Here is a 24,692-nt window from a genome sequence, read left to right as displayed (position 1 = left end):
TCACAGTATAAGCATTCTGACTTTACAGGTGCTTTTTTTTTCAATAGTCCATTTAAGCTGTTCTGAAAAAGAGAAATCAAACATGTTAATTGACACATATTTTTTGTAATTTATATTCTACTCATATATTTAAATAAATTTGACACAGTACCAACATATGCATTGGACAATGCCATAACAATATCAACTCTTTGGAGTGTAAGTAGAAGCCACTTCCTTCACCTTTTGTTTGCCTCATGCTTTGATCTTAAGGATAAGTTAAAGCATTTTGGGTGACATGGGTTTCAAGTCTTAAAAAGAGAGAATATGAATACCCAAAACCAAATTAGGACAAATAATGAAAAACTAAAAGATGTCAAAGCATAAGAGTTATGCAAATCCCATGTCATCATGGTTATATAAAGACCGTGCAGTTGATAAGCCTGTGGTCTTTTCATGCCCAGCTTCATCAATAATTGAGACTTACTTAGAACACACAACTTTTTCCTGTCAACTAGTTTCTTTCTTTTGAAATCCACTATAGAAGAGTGAAGAGAAAAGGAAAAGGAAAAGGAAAAGGAAAAGGAAAAGGAAAAGGAAAAGGAAAAGGAAAAGGAAAAGGAAAAGGAAAAGGAAAAGGAAAAGGAAAAGGAGGAAAGGAAAAGGAAAAGGAGGAGAGGAAAAGGAAAAGGAAAAGGAAAAGGAAAAGGAAAAGGAAAAGGAAAAGGAAAAGGAAAAGGAAAAGGAAAAGGAAAAGGAAAAGGAAAAGGAAAAGGAAAAGGAAAAGGAAAAGGAAAAGGAAAAGGAAAAGGAAAAGGAGGAGAGGAAAAGGAAAAGGAGGAGAGGAAAAGGAAAAGGAGGAGAGGAAAAGGAAAAGGAAAAGGAAAAGGAAAAGGAAAAGGAAAAGGAAAAGGAAAAGGAAAAGGAAAAGGAAAAGGAAAAGGAAAAGAAAAAGAAAAAGAAAAAGAAAAGAAAAAGAAAAGAAACCACATGTGTGGTGGCAGAAGTTAGGGTAGGATGTATTTCCAAGACCTCGGAGCAAAAAGCATTCCCTGTCTCTGGCACAGCCAAGAAGACTGGGAGGTGATTAGAAGCATCCTGATGCACATGAGTCTCACTAAAGTGCACCAGGAACATTTCTATCAGTGCAGCACAACTCTATCTGTATTCCTCCTGGTGCAATGCTATTATTCATGCAAAGTTCACTAACTGAGGTCTCTGCAATCATTTTCCTCTAAATTGCACAAGCTGTCATTCCAGAGGAAAACAAACCGATCGGTCAACATACTGAACAGAACAAAAGGAGGACAACATGTGCAAGTGTTTAAGAACCTTCATCTGGGGAACATAATTGGATTATTCCCACTTAACAAATCCTAGGCTTCCTTAAAATGCAGAATATGCCAAGAAAATCCATGTAATATTCTAACACTGCATTGAGCTGGAGGAACATTCAGTTAGACACTTCTATCAATATATGAAGGGATGAACAATAGCAATCTTAACCAGAACGGGAATATATTTTATGTCCTCAGACAAAGCTCAACCACAAATCTCTTTCTTCTGTGTTGCCAAAGCAGATTACAGGGCTGTTAAAATGATGTGTTATTATTTTGTGTTTGCACTTACATAACAAGTTAATGCTTGGAAACACAAATGAGTTTCCAATGTACAAAAGAACAGCTTTTTATGGGACAACTAAAGGCCAAGGACTCCCTGGTGTAACAAATAACAGTGCCATCAACACCTGGAAATACAGTAGAAATAATTATTTAAGTTTCTGACAGCTATAGATTATTTGCTGCATCTCCTTCTTTTAACACAGAATCATTTAGGTTGGAAAAGACCTTCAGGATCGTTGACTCCAACCCTTAACCCAGCACTCCCATCCCTAAACCATGTCCCTAAGTGACACATCTACATGTCTTCTAAATACCACTGGGAAACCTTCAGGCACTTTCCAGTACCCAAAGGGGAGCTACAGGAAGGCTGAAAAGAGACTTTTCACAGGGGCATGTAATGATAGGATAAAGGAGAATTGCCTTAAGACAAGGGAGTGTTTAGATTAGATATTAAGAAGAAATTATTTGCTTCTGTGTTGTGAGGTGCCAATACAGGTTGTCCAGAGAGGTTGTGGAGTTCAAATCACTGGAAGTTTTTCAAAGCCAGGCTGAAAGAGGCTCTGAGAAACCTGATCTAGTAGAGGTTTCACTGTCTATTCCAGGGGGGTTGGAGCTCAATGAACTTTAAGTTCCCTTCCAACCTCAACCATTCTGTGATTCTATGATGAACTCAATGACTTCCTTGGGCAGACTTTTCCAATGACTGATAACATGTTCCAAGTGAAACTTTAATCATGATTAGGCTCAGTAATAACCCTTCAGGACACTCCCTTTTTGATGCTAGTAAACATTTTCACAGCTTTTTTTCCCCAGTGGCTCTGAAAACAGTATTTTAAAGCAGAATGGCATATCCAGTTAGACTTAGAATGAAGGTTAAGAACATGCTCTTTACTAAAACCTATCTTAGCGGCAACTTTATTTTATATTGTAAATTCTCTTTTTAAAGGTATAAAACTATTTTTGTATTATCTCAAACACTCTAGCTTTCTGTGTCTGCATAAGAAAAATTTATCTAAGTGATCATAAATATTATTAAATTGATAAATCCATTTTTTAAATCCAGCCTATGAAATGTAGATGTTAATGGCATTGGTTTTTATAGATGAAATAGATTAGGATTATCTTTTTGAATTAACCAAGGTAGTATTAGTATTACAGAGATGCGCTTTAATGACATGCAATCAAACAGAAACATTATAAAATAGTAAATTCGGTAATGTTCTACTTAAAATTGAGCAGTTATGGATGCTTGTTCAGTTCTTTTAAACATTAAAGGTTAAAAGATAAAAATATGGAGTCTAGAAGGGAGTGGTGGTCACTGACAGGAGTAAGTAGAAAATAATTAAATTATAGTGTACGAAGAATTTATAGGATGCAAAATTCAATGACTGATAATTCCTTTTATATTTGAAGACTCTAGATGTTGAGAGGTCCTTCGAAATTTCAAGCCAGAATCAAATCTAAAACAACTAAAAATACTTTCACAATATTTTTACCCTCTTTTAACCTACCTCTTTTTTTTCTCTACCAACTGTCTGCAGATCTCCTTCCACCGATTATTCAAACTTTCCAGTTGTTCCTTCAGCACCTTGGCATCTGCCTTTGATGACTGCTCAATAATCTCTTCACCAGTTGCATTCAATGTTTTGACAACAGTTTGCTGCTGCCCAATGCCATCCTGAAGCTCCTGCAAAATACCCAACACATTCATATCTTCACAAGGAAGTTAAGCATGAAAGAAATGCTTTATCACATACTGGAAAGATGGAAAGAGGTCAAAGCTTTTGCTCTCCTCTGAAGTCCAAATGAAAAATCCAAGATGAGTAGAAAACAGGACACCTCATTATTTTGTAGCAAATACCTTTCAGTACATCTCTGCAACCTTTTATCCCCTCCTGTATTGCTGTCTACTAGAGAGCATTACAGTATACTCTGCACATCAATTAATAACAGTTGAGAACAAATTTTCTTCTACACACCCATAGGTATATATCACATAAAAGAGTCTACAAAGCATTGTAAGATTTAAACTACAAAATGTGCAAAACAAAATTCCTATTAGCTATAAATTCAAATAAACAGTGTCAGGAAAGCAGAGACTGTAAAACTTCTGATTCCATTTAAGAACATTTTCTTCTCCAATTGTGAAAACCCAAACGCTCATGTTTTTTTGTTTGGTTTTGATTGTTTGTTTGGCTGTGCTTTTGCTTTAGGGTTTTGGTTGGTTTTTTTTTTTTTTTTTTTTTTTTTTTTTTTTTTTTTTTTTTTTTTTTTAGGAGGAGGAGGAGGTTGGTTTTGTTGTTGCTGTTGTTTTTAGGTTTGGTTTGGAATTTGGTGTTTGTTAGTTGGTTTGGTTTTTGGGGTTTTTTTAACAGGACTGGAGAGAACAACGTTTGTAAGAAGAAGTATTGGAATGTTTCTATTTACAAATAGAATTAAAAACTACCAAAAGATAACCAATATGGGCCATTCTTAAGTTTTACTGAATGCAGTGGGTACATTTTTCTCCAACTTTTATGATAAAATAATTTTTTCTTGCAGAATTCCTGTAGCTACCTTACTTCATGTTTAAAAATAACAGAATTCGAAATCTGTAGCTTAGGTTGTAACACTGTATGCCTGTTGAAACAAGTTCATATCTATGAATAATCAATATTTTCATGACAGAAAATGGGGGAGTTATTAAATAAACTAACAAAACACACTACAACATTTTCATATTTTTAGTCATCACCAGAGCATGAGTATTTTCCCTTTGAATTACTCAGAATATATAAACAAAAAAGTGTAAAATAATTTTCAACAGTTTACTGCTAAAATAAGCAGGAGCTGAAATAACACCAGCAATCTACACTGTGATATTCATACTTATGACAGATTTTCACAACTTCAGGAAGTGTGTCTGAATCCTATGTCCATACAAAGGCTTTCAAGTAAAATGCTGAAACTAGTTTTTCTGGAGGAAACCAAATACTTCAGCATATCATACCCCAGAATAAAATTATATGTTTGCTTTCTCTTTCTTAATACATAGCATAAATTGCAGAGCAAGTCACCAAACCTACATTTTACGATTAAATAAAATTTGTCCATGAAACACTTAAATCTGACAGGATACAACTTTCCAGGAATGCAAAAGATGAACATAACTACTCCTTATGCTTTTTTGTAAGATATATCTTTGGTCATGAGGTTATGATTGAAGTTCACAAACTGAATCACTCTGGAAGTTTACTTGTTCTAACGTGGTCAAACTGAGTTGCCAGCTACTAATTCATTAAATTGCATTGGGTCAGTTGAATGCACTGTCTCAGCTTTTGCACAAATTTTACAGGGACAGCTTGAACACCAGCACCAGCAGAGCCTGGGGCACAGGGGTCAATGTCAGCAGGTGTGTGGTGGTGTTTGCCCACAGTCCTGGACAAGGGGCTGTAGCTGATGCAGAGGTTTGCAGTTTTGAGATTTGGCTTATTTTTAATACACTTTCTGTTTGGTTTTATCACAAATACTTTTAGGTTGTTACAGGACACACACACTCCATCCCCAAATTATTCCTTAGATTCCTCTCAGTAAAACTGTTCTGCTGATGTGTTGGGAGGTTTTTCCAAACTATTTTGAACCCCCACAATTTCAGAATAAGAAGTAGCTGTGATGAGCCTAATGTGACAGTAATCTGCATCCTGTTTTATTATATTTTGATAGGATGATAAAGATTTTTCTACAGGATCTTTAGAAGCTATGTGACAGTCCAGTCATGTTACCCAGCACCCTGCTGCCCCACAGTGTCCCAGCACACTTTGCTTTGCCTGTGGAATGTGTAAGGTTTCTAAGGTTCCTTTGTAGCAGAAACTGCAAGATTTTCTAAGAGCCAGAATAGACACATAAAAGCCTCTTACTTTGAGAGATAAGATCTTATTTTCTTTCTGCAATGCACATTAATACAATAATACCTAGCCCAACTTTTTGACTATTATTTTCATATACATTATTTCTCTGTTAGAAAAAAATAGCAGCAATAGCTAGGTTGTTTGTCTAAATGTAAATATTGTTTACTCTTGCAAGTCTAATTTGGTCTTTCCACTACTTATCTCCTTTTTGGTAATGCCCAGTATTAATAAGTACATAGTTTTCTCACATATTCACTGGTTTTTGCACATATTGGCTGTATTTCACATTGATTTTAGCACTAGAGCCTTTGCATTGCACAGTAGGGAGAATTACATGGGCAAATCATAACGAAATATAGTTTGATAAAAAATATGTTAGATTAAGTGGCATATTTCCAGCAAGGCTCTTGAGACTTTTGTGCTACTGCATGCACCTGTGTGAAGTTAAGATCCAGACCACTTACTGAAAAAACAACTCAGAACAAATTTTCTACTTATATGCGGAGGCCCATTCATTTGGAATAGGAAATCAAAACAAGAACAGAGATGAAAAGATGGGAAATTCTACTTCTGGAACTCTGGAGGTTTTAGAAGCAAAATTTGTAGAAATTACTTGTTATCTATGAATCCACTTCTCTAAATGACAGAAACAACAACCAGTCAGTAAAGTACTATGAAGTGAAATGCTAAGTGAAAGCTCATTCAAGTACTCTGAGCTTATTTCCTGTACTCACAGCATCTTAAATTAGGATTTCTCTCTCCCCCAGCATACACAAACACAAAAGACCAACTAGTACATGATTGCCACACTTATTTCACTTGACACAAAGGTAAACAAAGGAATTTTTTCATTTATCCTCTGACATATTATGTAATAGGCCTCACTTACAAAGAAGAAAAGAAAATAGCTAGCTCAATGGCAGGGGTGGTCTTAGAACTTAAGATCTCTAATGCTGGAATGGGAACAGGATGTGTAGGAAGGAGAAGTGTGAACTTCCACCAGAACATGAGAGAAGCTTTCTGGCCATCTGCATTTCAGATCACCATAAAGAACTCAATCTGAGATGCTTTTTTTTCAAGAACTCTAAGCATTTAGCACTTTTAACATGATTAAACAGAAACACATGTGCTGATAAAGTTCTACTTGATTCCAGAGCTCACAAAAAAGATTTTTTTGGTAATGGATACTACACAAAGCAGAGCCTCCCATGAAGACATTAACATTTTTTAAAAGGTATTTTTTATGAAGACAACAAAAATTCTTTAACTGTTTTACTCAAAGCCACATTTCACATGCTTATCCCAGAGTTATTACCACAAAGATGCTTTTCACAATTAGTATCTAAGATTAACAAATGTACTTAAAAATCATTTATTGTTATGGAAAAGCCCTGCAACAACATGAAAAAAAAAATTAAAACCAAGCTAATTTCTGTCAGAAAAAATGAATGGTCCCAAAATTATTTAAGGGGAAAAAAAATGTATTGCCTCTCCTTCCTGCAGGGTAAGGTACAGATCCAAAAGCTCTTAAAGGTACTATGCACTACTTTAAAAAACTGTAGTCCTAAATTCAACATTTATGTTCTAATCTTCAGTCATTTACATAAATTTCTCCTCTGCTTTAAATCACATAAAACCATAAAGTTGACATAAGAGTGTCTACTCAGATGCAGCAATATAAATCAAAGAACTGTGGAAACATCTGGTGGAAAACTATCCCCAAAACAATTTGCTAGCATTTGGTTACCAGAATGAATTTACCCATTAAGAGTATGCACCTCTGTTCAATATTCTATTAGAAATAAGGAAGAAATTAATTTTCTAGGCAGTTAAACCCTAGTGATTTAATCTGGAGACACATTACGGGCACTTTGTTAGGATTCAAGCAATCAACAAAGAGTATACGATGTTTCCTAACTGTTTTGTGACCAACAGCTATGAAATGTTTGTTGCTTGGTGTGCACTATGTTTGTTATTATGTTAGTATTATTATGAATTATGGAAATTCAGGACAGCTGATGGAGATGGAAAAGTGAAAAATAGTGAAAAAAGTCCTTTGCTATGGAGTTGACAATAATGTAAAGGAAAATGTTTTCTTCTCAACATAAATTATAGGAAGTATAATGGCTTGAATATTAATACCAACCCTGTTCAGGAATAGTATTTGAAAGAGGTGACAGTAGGCTTTGGGCAGATTCTCCCTATAAAGCAGACCTGGGTTTATGTTCTCTGTTTTTGGGTATCAGCTGTACATGGGAAACCAAAAGAAAATTACTGCAGACCTGTTTTCTAAACATACAATAAATATTGTAAAATTAAAAGGAGATTTCATTCTCACTTTGAAAAAAAATTATAAATAGAATTATATTTGGCTTACGCCACAGTTTATCTAAAAAGCTTATAAAGCATAGAAACATTTTGCTTGATTTGGTATGCAAATTGCTTTGTTGGAGAGCCTTAGGAAATGACTATTCTATCCTGCTTTCTGTATTACTTCTTTTTTTTCTACAGTTTTGTGCTGTACAGTTAGGAAGACATGAGGGCCACTATTTCCCTAGATGGATTTTATATTATCCATGACTGATAGTATAGATAAAGAAAGTTGGGTACAATTCTACTTCACAGTTGTATATTTTAACAAAATAAATGGAGATATAAAACTTCTTATACTCTGCCAAAAGCTTCTAAACTCAGCAAGAGTTCCAGATTTATTTGAAAGTTTTAATCTCTTCCAGACTTTATCCTTTGACTGTGCCTTTTGTCTCTAGAAAGGGAGAAATCTGTCCTTCAGAAGACAAGCCATAAAAGTGGAAACTTCATTATTTTACATACAGAAATTCTTTAGTCTATCCTGCTGGTCTTAAAAAAAGCAATAGTCTACTATGGCTTACTAACTTCGTACCCCAGGTTGCTACAGTAATTCCAGATTCTTGCTGCTGCTCTCTCTGTTGCTCTAAAATATAATTCCAAACTCATCTCCAGTCCATCTCCAAGATGGACCTGCTGCTGGCCAAGGCTGAGCCATCACTGGGAGAACCTCTGGGATAATGTAGTTAAGAAGAGGAATGAAATCCCCAGGGTGGGACATTCCCACAGTGTGCAGCTGTGTAATTGAAGAGAGAGGGAGGAGTGAGAATATGTGAGAGAAACAGCCCTGCAGACACCGAGGTCAGTGCAGGAGGAGGGGCAGGAGCTGCTCCAGGTGCCAGAGCTGAGGTTCCCCTGCAGACCCTGGTGCAGACCTTGGTGAGGCAGCTGTGCCCCTGCAGCCCTTGGAGGATCCTCTCCAGAGCAAGGGGATGCCAAAAAAATGCTGAGGCCTGGTAGGCAGTCTGTGCTGGAGCAGGGTCCTGGCAGGAGCAGTGGCCCCATGTAGACAGGAGCCCATGCTGGAGCAGCCTGGCTGGCAGCACATGTGTCTCCATGCTGGAGCCATCTGTTCCCAAGCTGCACATGTGGGAATGTCCCTATCCTGGGGTAGGGAAAGGCTGTGAGAAGTTCTCCCTCTGCGGAGGAAGGAGCAGCAGAGACAACATGTGATGCACTAATCAGAGCCCCAATTCTCCATCCACTTGTATCACTGGATGTGGAGATTTAAAGTGCTCCGGAGTGCAGAAAATCCTAGGACGTGTGTAGAGGAGTGAAGTTGTTTTAAGATTTAGGTTTGCTTCTCATTGCCCTGCTCCAATTTAATTGAAGATAAATACAATTATTTCCTCAAGGTGAGTGCTTTGCCTATGATGGCAACTGGTGAGTGATCTCTCCCTGTACTTATCTTGATACATGAGCTTTTCATGTTAATCTTTTCTTCTCCAGTCCACCTGAGGAGGGAGGTGACAAAGTAGCTTTGGTGGCCAACTAGTGTCCAGCCAGGGTCAACTCACCACAAAAACACTCTGTGACTTAAAAGCATTGAAAAAAGTTATATATTACTGTTTCAGCTGAGAGCTGACCTTGGCAACTTAATAATCTTAGAAACTATAAGATAAATAGTATTGTCTTCAAATTCTGATAGTTTGCAATCATACTAAATCCTTGTGGTTTTATAAAGATACACACCAGATTAATAAAAAAAAAAAAGAAAATCACTTTCTCATTTTTTTTCCAGCGACATGCAAGTGTAAAAATGAGCCATATCCCTTTAAATTCATATTTCTTGTCTCTTTCTAATGTGACACAAAATTGTGATGAATATCATTTTGGTATTGAACTGTAAAGTGCATGACCAGAGGTCTATTTTGTGTTTCTAGCCAAAATGACACAGTTGCTTTTTATTAGTATATTAATTCAATATAATTTTAGAACTGATTTAGAAATACTGCAGGGAGAAAAAGGGATTTTTTTTCCTGCAAAAACTCTACTGCTACTGCATACTAACTATAATGCTTCAGGTTAAACACATAAAATTCAACTCTGAGTCCAAAAACCTCCACACTGATTTTGCAGCACACAATACTGAATACTACTGTAATATATTAATTTCCATACTGATGTAGCATCAAATTGTGAAGACAATACTAAGTCAAACAACTTTTTAATTTGTCTCTACACAGAATACAATATGGCCTAATTTGACACCATGTTTATCAGCAATACTGATGGATTTATCTTAATATCACAACAAGATTTTTAGCTAAATAAGCTATTTTAATCCAACTCAATATGAATGTAGTTCTTAATTTTTTCTGTCATATTTAAAGCAACTTATTTTTCTTCTTTTAAATTAAAAACAGTTGTAGCACCTTTATGATTTCACAGATTTTCCTGATTCTTACAGAACTATCCAGAACCTTGCATAATCCTGTGTGCATTAGAATCTAGAAAACTTCAATTTGCTTTCCTATGGCATCTATACCTGGAAAGTGTTATCTCTATTCATTAACTCAGCAGCACTGGAATATACACATGGGCCTCAGTATCCTGTTTTCTTTTCAAACATTATAGTTATGTGGTATATTACCTCTTTCTTTTAAAATTTATAGATTTTTGTCAGTGCTTCCAGATATGGAAAAACTCAACCCATTAAATGAAAGCAGATTGGAAATATTGAACAAGCTATACATATTGACTCTCTGGTATTGGACATTTACAGCTTTCCTTTATAATAAGCTACTGCAGATATCTCCCTCTTCAAGTATTTGAATAACATGTAAATATATCTTTATATTTGTATAAATGTATTTGTATAACCCTCTCTGATGGAATTCTCATCCATATCTTCTATATTTTATTTTAAAGTAAATTAAAATTTCACATAAATTTTTTCAATCAGAAAATCCTTATGTGTTTGTTCTTCTTCATTAATATTTAAAATATATATTTTTCACAGATACAAGAAACTTTTCTGGATACTTTTTATTCTATGAAAAAAAAATTAGTCACATAACAGACAAAAATAGAAAAACCTATTAGTAGTATTATTCTGCCTGTTAATAAGAAAAGAATGGCAAAAGTATTTGGACTAGTAGTCAGTGTACACTGGCTTGGCTGCAATTATAGAAAGTTATAAAGGAATAAATGTATCCTAAGAAATGTGAAGCCTAGAAAAGTGGCTTCCCAGTAGTGGAAAATTACTGTGGTAGGCAAGGGGGTGAATCAGTTTAGGCTTGGAACATCTTCTGTACAGGAGCATCAAGCGCAAAGGCAGTAAAACGGTATTGGGTACCACGGACAGCTCCACTTACCAATTTACCTGTTGTACATCATTGCATTATGGCCTTGCAATACAGCAACAGGAGCAAACCATGGGTATTGGTTCAGTGAGATAAGGAGACAAAAATAAAATATTTCCTGAGATTTCAGCTAGGTTAAAACCAGAACAAAATAAACCAAGCCAGCAGAAACACTCAATTTTCAAGAAGAAAGAGAAGAAATCTAATTATAGCAACTAAGTTATTTCCCTGCCCAGTGCTGGAAGGATCATACAGCATAACCTCAACTGTCCTGAACTTAAGATAGACCCAAAAACCCCTAGCAAATCACTTACCAGAGGATTCTGACAGCCAGAATTAATTGTCTACCTGCTGCTTCTCCTCCTCCTGTCTCCATCAAGGCAGCATTTGCCTCAAGCCTCTGAGTGAGACCAGCCTGTGGGAGAATGTCAGGGGCAAGGGATGGATGACAAACCACCTGTCTGTAAGCAGCTACCACATCATCCGCCTCCTTCCTCTCTTTAGATCTTGCTGGACCTTCCCTGGCCTTTCACAGCTCCATCAACTCTAGATTCCTAAGAGCTGCAGCTTTAGCTCTTTTAGTGCTGAGAAGAGGGTTTCTGTCCCAACTGAGTCATGTTCAGTTAAGTAGACTGGCTTTACTCCCTACAACTACCACTGGGGTGTTTCTTGGTCTCTGCTATGCTTCATTTTCCTCAGTATCTTAGCCTATGAGTCCATCTTGCTCCTTCTTCAGAGCATAATTATAGCATTGGGGTCTGATCTTTTATTAATTCAAATGCTTTCCTAAGCATGCCAGTGTTGCTACTCAAGGGATTTTTGATTTACATATTCCCATAATTTCATTTCTGATTACTAAATTCATCAGCTTGCTTCAAAGTAGTTCATAATATAAACATAGTAAGACTTTCAGGAACTAATGTTCATTGCATATTCAACATTTTTCTCAGAACAGCACCACAGTTGCAAAATACAAACCAATATGTTTTCTAATAAAGTTTTCTTTCAGTGAAAAACATGCATCCCTACATCCTAATCTTTTAAGAGAAGAAAAAGAGACTGTTTTAAAACATCAAAAGTTAGAAATAAAAATAAACTTTTATAGGCACTAGGTACTCTCTGCTGGACTACAAATGATTTCAGTTCGGCTCTTCTCACATCTTCAACAAGAGGTTATATTAAAATTGAAATAACTGTATCAAATCTGAGAGAAATATGCGTTGAAAACAGAGGAATCCCAGGCTAAAGATAGGGACTCAGGAAACAATAAATTCAGGAAATGTTACTTCTCTTTCTGAAGATATCACTATTTCATAGACTTGTCACAAACAGAAACAAAAACCCTCAAACCTTGGGGTTTTTTTCCCTTTCTAAAATATTTAATAGGAGCTATGGGTGGTTTACTGACCCATAGAAATTTAGGAAGCAGAAGTGTGAAGTTGTACATTTTTTAACATGCTCAGCTTCCCTGAGTGATAGACAATGAGGGGACTTGGTACTACTCTGAAATGGATTGCAGCAAAATGGCTTTGGGGAAAACATCCCTTGTACTTCTATTAAGTAACATTGCACACAAGAGTCATGCTTAAGTAAAAATCGCAATCCTTTTGCTTTCTATGGATAATGTGTAATTATACATTAATTATAATTATCCATTTCTATGGATAATGTGTTATTATAGAGTGGCGATTGTTCTGCTCTACACTGGTGTAGCTCCCATCCTGGGGGCAGTTTTGGGTACCATAACATATAAAATAGACATTAAACTATTAGAGAGCATCCAAAGGAGGGTAATGAGGATGATGAAGGATCTAGAGATGAAGTTATGTGAGGAGGGGCTGAGGTCTCTTGGTCTGGAGGAGACTGAGGGGAGACCTCAGTGCAGTCACAGCTTCTTTGTGAGGGGAACAGGAGGGGCAGGCACTGATCTCTGCTCTATGGGGACAGTGACAGGACCCGAGGGAATGGCCTTAAATTGTGCCAGGAGAGGTGTAGGTTGGGTACCAGGAAAAGAATCTTCCCCCAGAGGGTGACTGGGCATGGAACAGGCTCCCTTGGTCACAGCACCAGCCTGGCAGAGCTCAAGAAATATTCAGAAAACCTTCCCAAGCACAGGATGTGATTCCTGGCTGTCAGGAGCAGGGCCAAGAGTGGGACTCCCTTCCACTTCCAACTAAGGATGTTCTATGATTTTATAACTTTAGTATTTAATTGTTCTATGATTTTATACCTTTAGTATTCAATTGTAGACAATATGTAATTAAGCACACATTCCCATGTTTAGAGAAGACAAAACAGAATTAACCCACTGCCAGCTGCAGCTCACTATTATGACATCCAATCACCATCCAAACAATCATCTGAAAATGAGAACTATCTACAAATGCTATATTAATGTTAAGTTATGTTAACTCTGGTACTTTTAAAAAGCATAAATGCAATTTGTAAAAGTGCTATAATAATAGAAAGACAACTTGATTACTGCATTCTAATTTTTTTTTTCTTTTGGCAAGGTGCAACACAGAGGAAAACCAATATATTTTATGAAACCAGCAGTTTTATTTAGAGGATTTTGTGGCATACCTTTGTTTTTATTCACAAATCTCTACATTTACATTTAACATTGAATTTCTATGCTGGGACATAGTTTCAATCAGCATTAAATTTTGCTTTAAATGTACACCTGATTACAAATAATTCATTTTTAAATGATAATAACATATTAGGAAACTTAAATTATTGTATTTTATATTAAAATTACAAAAGAATGGTACATCCCAAGAAAAAACTGGAATAGGTAAAAATGTTCAGTTCAACCCCTAAAAAAATTCCAAGTGAAAAGTAAGTTTTACTACAAAAAAGGAGTCTTCAAGTGCACATCAATCTCTCCTAAAAAAAGTTTTAAAATGTCAAGTCCACATATATATCTGATTTTGTCTGCTTATTTTGTATCTATACTAAAAATATTACAATAAGAATAAACAGGTGCAAATGTCACCAGAATTGATACCATACTAGATATCTAGTCAATATTTCAACAGAACTAATAAAGTTATTTTCTGTATTGCAGCATGCCTCACAGCAGGAAAAATGGTTACCATATAGAAAAACTTATTGTGGTTCAAAATAAATATATTGATTTTTGCTGAAGAGAAAAGATTGACGGAATTTTTCAGTCAATCACTAAACTTCCATTTAAGAAGTTAGATAAAGCTAGATATTACCAATAATTTAATAAATCAGTAGGAAATATGAGAAACAGCATAAATCAGGTGATTTTTGCAGCCTTCGAACCTCATTTTCTCCCTTAAAAATGCTAATAGCTCTAACTGTACTCTGTGCATTTTACAAATATTTTGGTCAGAATTAAATATTTACCGTTTTTTGCATAATTCTGACCAAGGTATTTATTTAACTGCACATAATTTTGTTTCATGGTAATTTTAACACTCAAAAAAGTTTTTTCTTCAATTCACTGAGATACTGCACACCTAATACACTTTATAGATGCAGAAGTCTGGCCATGAAATTCTAACATTAATATAAAAGAGGAAAATATTTGTTTGGCTATAAAATCCCCTTCATTATTCTGTTTTTCTGCAGAATCACTAGAGGCCACAGGATTGAGCGTACATGTCTCAGAGGAATCCCCCCAAAGAACAACTTTTCTGGGCATGGGGACCAAAATCAAATATGGGATTCAGTTTGAATCACAGACTGAAAACAGACACTGAAATCCCATAAGCTCCATTCACACAGGAAAACAGGCTGAGAGTCCCTCCAAGCCCTCCCAGAGCAGCAGTGCCAGAGAAAACCAGGGAGTGGAGGGCTTGCAGCACAACTCTGACCCTTGCTCTGTGCTCAGGGAAGTCAGAGGCACTTTAGGCACAAGGCTTAAATTATTGAAGCCACAGGGAAAAACGGGTTCATCTACGGTTCACAGCCACTTCTTGGTGGCTTCTCTGCTCTCCACTTTCAAAGAGAGGCAAGGGAGAATTTTTTTTCAGTAATCACCTACTTTGAGTCTGCCTGGAGTTATAGTCTCAAAATAAAACATTGTCATGAAGCTATCATCTGAAAATGCTTACACCATCATAACTATTAAATCTGTGGTTCTCATATACATGTCCTTGAGCAAAATGAAAGTGTTTTCTTCTAACTAATGGCAATATCAGAAAAGAGCAAATAATATCAAAGAGATGTAAATACTATTTCTATGAATAAAGACAGATAAGAAGCCAGGATAAATAACAGCCCATAAAAGAATTCACGAATTTGTACAAATTAATGAATTTATTAAAATGCATCATCCCAGACAGATGACCAGACAAAAAAAAAAAAAAAAAACAACAAAAAAAAAGGAAACAAAGAGTATAATTAAAAGCAAACTAAATGTGTTGTAATTGCAAAAAATCTACACCAAGATTTTCTTTGTTGTTGTTGGACGTGCCAAAACACTTGGGAATATCTTAAGCACATACTTGTTTCTATGAAAGCCAGTCTTGAAGCATCTCAGGTGTTTCACTTTGCATGATAGATATACTCTAAGTCTTGATTACTTCCCAATTAAGGACACTTGTGATTGTCAAACTCCACTTTCCTTATATTTTTCTTATCAACAAAATATCAGCTCTCAGACAGGAAGAAAGCTGCAGTGAGCTCTACCAGGAGAAGAAATAGCTACCTGCAAGTGGAGGTGAAGGAATCTAAGCTCACTGAGGTTCTGCACAGTTTCTTTTATGTGAAACTGGACATTCACAAGACAGAATATAAAGCAAAATATAATTTAGTCACACCTTTCAGATTAATGAGACACCCTCTTTTTCCTTATTCTAGGCGCAATGTTCTTTCTGAAGGATATAGAAATAAAGAGGATTATGTGAAGTAAAAGCATGACAAAACCCAAAAAATTTTGATGTTTGTTTTTGGGTTTTGTTCTTTTTTGGGGTTTTTTTTTTTTTTTTGCTTGGAGGGTTTTTTTTTTTTGTTGTTTGAAATATCCTAGTTCCTGATACTAGTCAAAAATAATGCATTAGTCCTTAGAAAATCTGCAAAGACTGAAGTTACATAATTTATTCTTTCAGTGTTGAACCGAGATATCTATTTGTATGGGTAAATAACCACACAGGACTGATGGCAGGAGGATACTTCCCAGAAGTGTTGTCAGGGATAACATGCATAACGCAATGAGATTTTAAATGAGAACACAGCTTTTGTAAATAAAGTACACTCCTCAAGACACTCTAGAGACATGAGAAAACACAATTCCTTCAGACAGAGATCCTGTTTAAAATACTATTTTTCCTCAGTGTTCCTGATTTCCATTAGAAACTTAAGTCAGACAAAAAGAAAGGATTTCAAGTGAAGTGTTTTGAACCCTAAGAGGTGGGCATAAGAAACAGCTCCATAAATCTAAAACAGAAAGCTATCACAAAACAAGAAGAGTGTTGCTGACTTCTCTTATTTGAAATGATGATAAATCACTTATACAATATTTTAAGAGCAAAAGGGAACTTTTGTTCACAGAAATGCACATTCTGTTGTAACTTCTCCACTTACAGGTCCCAGAAAGGGAGGGTGAAAAAGTACTCTGCTCAATCTCTCCTTGAATCACTGTAAATTGTAGTGCAATTCAGAGTTAATTCTAACCAAAATGGATGACCTGTTTTTCCTGTTTAAATAAGTGCCAGGTTTCGAAGCATTTGGATAATTCTGAATCAGTAAGATCTTATTTGCTAGTGGAAGAAGATGAGTTATCTTTACTTTAGCTGAAAATGGAGAACATACATTGAATTATGAAATTGTATCCCTATCTCTTCAGTCTTGGAATATTATCCTCTCCTTTACACCTCATTTCCACTGTCATACCTTTATTTTGTCTGTCAGGCAGCACAGAACGATCTTGCCAGGGGAAGTGAGAACAATATAGTCACAAGACATAAATGAATTCTACTATGGTCAAAGCCTTTCCACTTACTTTCTTGATCCTTATCCTTTGCAAAGATTTGAGATGTCTCTTTTTGTCAGGACTTCAGCTAAGCCAAAAATAGCATGTAAATAAATCAGGCTGTAAAGACAAACTGTTATTTCCATTGATCTCAGAGAAAATTCTAGAAATAGCAGGGAACAAAAAAATTGGGACACAGGCAAAAAGCAAGTGTCTTTCACACTCATGACTCATTTTGCTAACACGTACTCTGTCCTGTTTGCCTCTCTGGGAAAGATGGTTAGAGTATTTGTGCCGCTCTCTCATTTGCATTATTAGTTTGTACCAAATGTGTCAATGTGCTGCAAAGAATTGTATATAGTTCTGGAGTTTAAACTGCATTTTGCAGAAATTAACCAGTGATAATCTAGAAGCACATGCACTGTCTTTAAAACAAAACAAAAAACTCTAAACACAAAAGGCAACAGAATTGCCTTAAAGTCACTGCTATGTTATTTCTTCACTGAAGACCTAGGAAAAGCTTAACAGATGTGTGGAGCCTTGCCATTCTGAGCAGGCTGAAATGGGGATTGACCAAGGGGAGAGAGTTCATGGGATGCTACACAGATGTTTGTTCATACTTCAGAAAACAGAATAGCAAACTTAGGACCTTTCCCTTTGCAGGTTTTTTATTTTCTCTGACCTGTTTTCAAAAGGTCTTTTCCAACATTAACTACATTGTCAAATTTCCCTACTGATGAAAACAACTTAAAAGTACATTTATATGTGTTTAAGAAAAATTCTACTCGTGCATGCAGTACATAAGGTATTTTATACTGTGTAACAAGACATTTATATCATAACTGTGTCTCTGTATTTAGATACAGAAGAATAGTAAATTGTTATCATTATTCATATATTTTTCTTGACACTTCAAAAGGTACGTTCCTCTAAAATAAAGACATCTCAGAATTGTCTTCTTTAATTGAGGTAATTAAAACTGTAAAAGAATCTGTATTACTGGCATCTTCTGGTTACCTTTATCTTAACTTTAACCTCTGAAATTTGCTATGAAAATGTCCCTTGTCCTATTACTCAACTGTTTTGCTACATATTGTTAGCCATAGTTCTTAGGAAAAAATAATGTACAAAATTTTAAAACCTTTTTTTTTTTTATGCTGGAGACCTTTTTTATTTTTCTGTGGAATGCATCTGACTGTTTTTTCTTTATGACTAGGGTGTCTCTGAGCCATTCCCATTCATTCCTAGTCCTCACTAGATAGCCAGCATAAAGGTGCTCTCTGAAAGCAGCCTAGATGTGAAGCATAAAAGATAATTTCAATAAACATCATTGGCTAGCAATAGTTATCCTAAAAGCCTGGTGTCTTAGTAGGCACCTATAAATCTGCTCAGAGGTGTTCAAAGAGAGACAGTGCTTTAAGACAAGCAATCTCCTACTCCTTGATTGCACCAGCATTTTCAGTGCAGGAAACAGCCCCAAAGACTACTATATATGAGAGAAATATTTCAAAAATAAGAACTAAGATTTGGGATGTAGTGCATTACCCCAATATTCTGTCCCACAATAGTTCTGACTGACCAGCAGGCCTGTTCTAATTATCTTCTTTTTCTCCTCTCGTACCCCAACACAGAATTTCTCCCCCCATATACCTTTAGCTAAACAAGAAATCTGTATCACAACCTTAATACTGAGATTGAAGAGAGGATGAATTGAATCAAAAATAAATAAGCTTTTGTCAAATCAACTTCTGTCAATCATCCACTAGTTTTTCTCGTCTTTGCACTTCCTATTTACTACTGAAATAACATGTATGTGAAAACAGAGTCCCTTGACAAACTAGGGGCAGTGAGGAGAACCTGCAGTGGTCTGTGTAGGCAGTATGACACACTCCTTTGCACCACTGCTGATCCATTATGCTTAACATAAAAAACCAATTTAATGAAGGGAGTAGCTATGGTTTGGAACTTCCAGGAGCTAGAGGGGATGACACTCTGGTGACAGAACACACAGAATAGCAGGAGGGGGGAAAAATTATTATTATTAGGCTTTGGAACATGGCTGCTTCAGAAGGCACCTGATTTAAAAAAAATAACAGGTGATACACCATTATTTACTAAACTTGGTTGGGAGGACTTCCTTACTCTAAGTAACTTCAATCCATACTAAACAAAAACTTGGTTAAAACCTCTCCAGATGAATCTACAAGCAGTTGTAAAATCAGTCACAGCACAGTATAGACACAGACAACCAAGCTGGACTTTTTTGCATTAATACTCAGTAAGAATTTGTTCTGTTTTTAGATAAAAAAGGAAGAAAGTAAAGTTTTCCCAGATCTTTGCTATCCCTGCCTTCAAAGATGTGCACATCTGAAAAATTTTCAGCCCAGTTTTTTTTTTTTTTAATGTGCTTATGCAGGAGAGATACAGCATCATATTTCCTCATTAAAAATAAAGTGTTTACATGAGGTTTTGGAGTAAAAATTCACCCAATTAATCATAATTTCAAAAAACCTTGACAGTATTGCAAACCTGATACATTGTCTCACATCTAATGGGCAAATGAGGTTTCAATAAGAACAGAAGCCTTGGGTTTTTGTTGTAAAGGGAGCTGTAGCTGAAAGGCTACATGATTAATGTTGTATCATAGGCTTTGCATAAAAATAAGATATATTACTGTTTGGGGATCAAGCTAACTTTAAAGAGAGGCTTCTTAAGGAAATTTGACTGTCAAGATAAAATTCGATAATAGTTTTAAATTTCAATTTGTCTGTAATGTGGTTTTGGGAAGAGACACGACATAATTCTGATACATCCAAATTCAATTCTTTGTCACATTCAGGCTTTACCACATAAACATTCACCAGTTCCCACAAAAAGAACACCCTAAATCTTTAATCATTGCAAAAAACACAGTACCTTGACTTTGTATCTTAAATTGAGTGACATTATAAAAATTAAATTACTTCTTCCTCATTTCCATAATATCCTTTGAAATGCCTTGCCTAGGCTGGAGTATATGTTCAATTTCTTTATCTTTCTTGATGACCCCTCATGCCTGCAAGTCAGCTCATTTTTCTCTGGTGAAGACTGCACCCTACCAGTGCACGCTCCAAAATTTCCATTAAAATCTAGGGCATCATCACTCATTCTTATCTGCAGCAGCCTGAGCGAGCAGCAACTGCGGGAGAACTCGTCTCAAAGGACAATACAGTTATACACATCCCCATCCAGAAGGGAAGAGAATTCTACTTGCATAATGCCTTATCACATCCTGTACACTGGGAATCTTAAAATCACCAGGAGTGGTGTAGAATGTTGTTATAAATTCTCATGCAACAGCAAGTCTTACTTAAACAGCAATTTACCAGTAGGCAATTAGCTTCTCAGAGAACATTTTTATTACATTCACGTCACAATGAAACGATCTGTCTCATCAGCTATTGAATATTTGCTGGTTAAAGCATTATTATTCTAAATTAGCATATAACAAGTACCTGAGGGTATTTAAACTTGTCTATGTGTTTAACCTTCTGGTTTCTAAATCCCTCTTCTTCCAGCAGATTCTTAAACAGTTCTCATAGCCAAAGTACATGAACACCTTTCTAAAGAGTTTTGATAGAAATGCTCATTCCTCTTTCTGTACCTTTTCTACTTTTCAGGGAGAACTCATATATGTAATTTTTATCCTGTATGAACACACATTCTGTAATATTGCACAAGAACCACAATATTGCCATGCTATTTTGCTGGATCAAAGGTCTCACATAACTGCCATCTTCACTCCTCATTCTAAAGCATGATGACCTTTCTTGTATCCTGAGCCCAAACCATTACATGCCTTGAAGTCAGAGATCAATAATTCGATTTTGCATTCCATGGATATCCTGTGTGTACTTGTGCACAGAATGGAATTGGGGCTGCAGTCTATGTGTAGCACTGGCTGAACTGGCTAACACCCCTGTTGGCCATCACCCCTCTGGGGCTCAGCAGACAACTTTGACACTTGCCAGGCAAAAGAAGATTACTGATCCTCTAACTACAGTCAGGTTGGGATCAGACAGTTGTGCAGCCAAATGCAGCTGAGACTGCAACTACTGCCACAAAAGAGCTCAGCATCTATGGAAACCTGACTACATTCATGGCTGGACTCATCTGCTCTGGTCATTGAGGTTTTTTCAAGTGTTGCCACAAACTTTTCCAGTAGATGCCACAGCATTTTGTCCAGTAGATACTGACACATTAATTTTTCTCGTGTTCCACACAAGCAGCTTGAACTCTTTTTGTACTCTAGGCTTTTGTGTCAGGATGACACAAACACACCAATGTTCTTGTTGCTGTATGACACAAAATATATTCCAGCTAGGTGCCTATTTCCTGCAGTGGATGAATTTATGCATTGACCAAATAATCCATTGGAGAGTCCTTATTTAAATAATTCAGCAGAGAAAGTTTATTTTATTTTAATTTGTTGCAGAAGTACCTGCAACAGCATTTAGCAAAGGAAGTAATAAATCATGGTCAGCTCTATTATGTACTCAAAAAGACAGATGGATAGAAGAGATGATGTTTGTCCTTCATGGACTAATTTCAAAATACAGCTAATACGGATTAGAGTTGATGTCTGTCCTGAATCTAGAAATACCATATTTGTAAATGGCCAGACAGTCTTAACAGCAGGCTTGTGTTAATTTGGGCACTTCACAGCAGATTATAGGCTGGGCATAAGCAAGGCAGTGTTATAATTGATGAATCAATGATGAATTGCAAACCAAGTTTTCATTGACTTGCATAAAAAATACATCACAGAGAACAAGATATTTTCAAACTAAGGCTTAACAGTGCTTTTAAAGAGATGTCATTGAGCTTAGAATCTTCAGTGGTTCCAGGACAAGATATTAACTTTCTGATAGAGGTAAGGAAAGAATTAAGTTCTCTCGTGACTGAAACACAGCATAGACAGAATCCTGGCAAAATGAATCCAGTTTTACTAGGATTGTGCCTGCAGCATGACTTTCCCCTTTGGGCAACAGGAGAAAACTGGTGGTGATGCTCTCACCGTGTCATTCCCTACTGGTACCACAATACAGATGCCTTATGAAGCATGTATGAGTCAGCCATTATCCATATGGCAACAAAATAATTATTGGCTTAATATTTTAGTATACAGGTTACAGGTGAAGTAAACAAATTCTACAAAATGAAATGCTCAACAGCAGGTTTACATGGTTTCAACTGCAATCAACAGATCACTCTTGCATATATCAAAATTTTTCTTGGAGCTGATTTCAAGTTATCTTTCAGAAGGGTGAAAAGTACCCCTATTTTTATATTGAGATACTAACTTCATTAGTAAAATTTCAGCTCCATTCCCTGACCGTTCTGCATGGGAGAGGGACAACATGTACTCAAAAGAAAATTATTGGAGCTTAAAAAGCCTAGAAATACTTGGTTGCAGGAATTTAGTGAGTACATGTACCATCATGTAACCAAAAGAGGCATAAAAAAACAAATCATCTTTAAATGGCATCCAGAAGATATTTGTCATTGGATTTATTCTGATATTGTAGGTTGATACAGTACTAGTTTTAGTCAGTATAATTATACCCAAGAACAACAGATTCACTGCATAAAAATGTCCTGTCCCAAAATAGTTTCATATGTTTTTTATACTACATTTCTGTATGCCTTATTTAGCCATAATTCTACATCTGAATCCTACAGCTGGACGACCAAGTAACATAAACAAAGCATATATTTTTAGGAGGACAATACAAGCAATTGACAAAATTGACATATCCATTCATCTTTTTTCAGAACTATGATAAATATCCAGTTGACTACCTTGGAAATGCTATGAGAGCTATGCACTATTTTGAACCTCTGGATGAATACAAAAGTAAGAAGAAAGAAAGAGAATTAGCTCAATTGCTGTTGCTAAGAAAACTTATGCCTTTATGATAGATTTAAACAGCCAGGAGTATTAACAAGCCTGATGAAATGGCACTTTAATGCTTAAAAATCAAACAGACCCTCTAAATTCACACAAATTATCAATACAATTATTCACAGTACTATCAATAACTGTTCTTGTTTCACTGCATGTCTCATCTCTGGAATGTGTGTGTAGCTTATTTTAATTACTTGGGACTTTAAATATGTTTTCCAGTATCTGCTGAGAAGCAAGCATGATTTTCATGTATGCAGATTAATACTATACAAATACAAAAATATTATTGCTATTAGGTAACTAGAGAGGGGTACATTTTGAAATAGCACAAGTTACATTGTCTATATTAAACTTTATAGATTTAAAGCATCATGTGACAGCTAGACCCTTGAATTGGGGAAAGAAGTGGCTGAATTTGATTGAAAATCTCAGTAGGTAGAGTTTTGTACTTTACACAGATTTAAATATTTTTTAGATTGGAGACTTAACACTCTTTTGCAACCATAGACTCATTATGATGTTGGTACTACCTATTCCAGTTATTACCCAGAATTAATTGGATTGGAATCATTTTAACAATTCCACATGGCACTTCTAATCCCTGGTGAAATCTAAATGTTAATTAATTTAAAAGAAATTAAGTAGTCCTCTCAAATTTTCAAGCTTCTACAAAGTACTATGTGAACTAAAGTAATTCACTTTAAGTAACTAATCTTGCCCCATCTGTGTAACACTAAAACATTTCTAAGAGCCCTTGGTGATGAATCAAGAATTCATCCTGGGGTGACGTTATGATGCTTGTATCCCCATTCATCTGTTCTGTGCCTTCAAGACTGTCTCTGAAGAGTGAAAGTTTTGTTTGGGTTTCTCTTATCAGGGACACAGAGACGGGCAGTACATAGAGCTGTTTTGGCTTTTTGCTTTTGGCTTTCTGCTTTGCTTGCTCTCTCTCTGTTCTCGCTTCTGCTTGCTTTTGCTTCTGCTTATTACTAGTTTAGCTAAACAGTCCAAATTCTTTCCTGGACTGTTTATCCTCTCCTTTTTCTTTGACCATCTCGAACCTGCTCCGGACTGGGCCCTGGGAGCACCGAGAGTTTGCACCCTGTGGCCCAGCGGGGCCTACTCTGGGCAGCAGCTGCCCCAGCGCCGGAGGGACTGAGAACAGAGCGACCACCCCCAAGAGAGACTTTCTGAATTTGTCATCTTTGTCAGAGCGGTGTCATCCTGTATTGTTCATTCTGTGTGCTGGGGGGTGCTGCGCCTGTTAAATAAACAGGTTCTTTCCACTTCTCTCTGAGGAATCCCTCCCGAACCGGTTGGGGGGGGCACTGTGTGGGTTTGCTTTCTGGAGGGGCCCCTTTGGAGGTTCTCTCCCAAATTTGCCCTAAACCAGGACATTTACAAAAAATACATGCTAGCATGTGACCTTGTTTTTTAATTAGGCCCAGAACAAACAGGTCTTTTGGTTCTCAAAAGGGTGTACACCTTAACTTAAGCTGTTTTACAAATGACTCTGGTATTAAACACAAAATATCTTCCCTGGAACAGCAGCAAAGGGAGCCCACCAATGAACAGTCTGACCAGCAAGAGGCCACTGCTGGGCAGCAGCTGCCCCAGCAGGCAGCCAGTGTGATGTGC

The 24,692-nt window shown here is 36.3% G+C and overlaps 1 protein-coding gene across 12 annotated transcripts in view; it reads right to left on the bottom strand.

Moving 5' to 3' along the window:
* The window catches only part of DMD (dystrophin), a 1,043,904-nt gene that overhangs the window by 391,525 nt on the left and 627,687 nt on the right, over positions 1–24,692 (bottom strand). For all 12 annotated transcript variants that reach the window (XM_063182212.1, XM_063182260.1, XM_063182196.1 and 9 more), the window contains one exon: positions 3,113–3,288. In XM_063182212.1, the coding sequence (XP_063038282.1) occupies positions 3,113–3,288 (176 nt within the window). The remainder of the gene's footprint in view (positions 1–3,112; positions 3,289–24,692) is intronic.

This window comes from Melospiza melodia, chromosome 2, assembly GCF_035770615.1.
Source record: "Melospiza melodia melodia isolate bMelMel2 chromosome 2, bMelMel2.pri, whole genome shotgun sequence".
Taxonomy (NCBI): Eukaryota; Metazoa; Chordata; class Aves; order Passeriformes; family Passerellidae; genus Melospiza; species Melospiza melodia.
The sequence above is the reverse complement of the archived record's forward strand: the minus strand, read 5'-3'. Positions and strand labels throughout refer to the sequence as shown.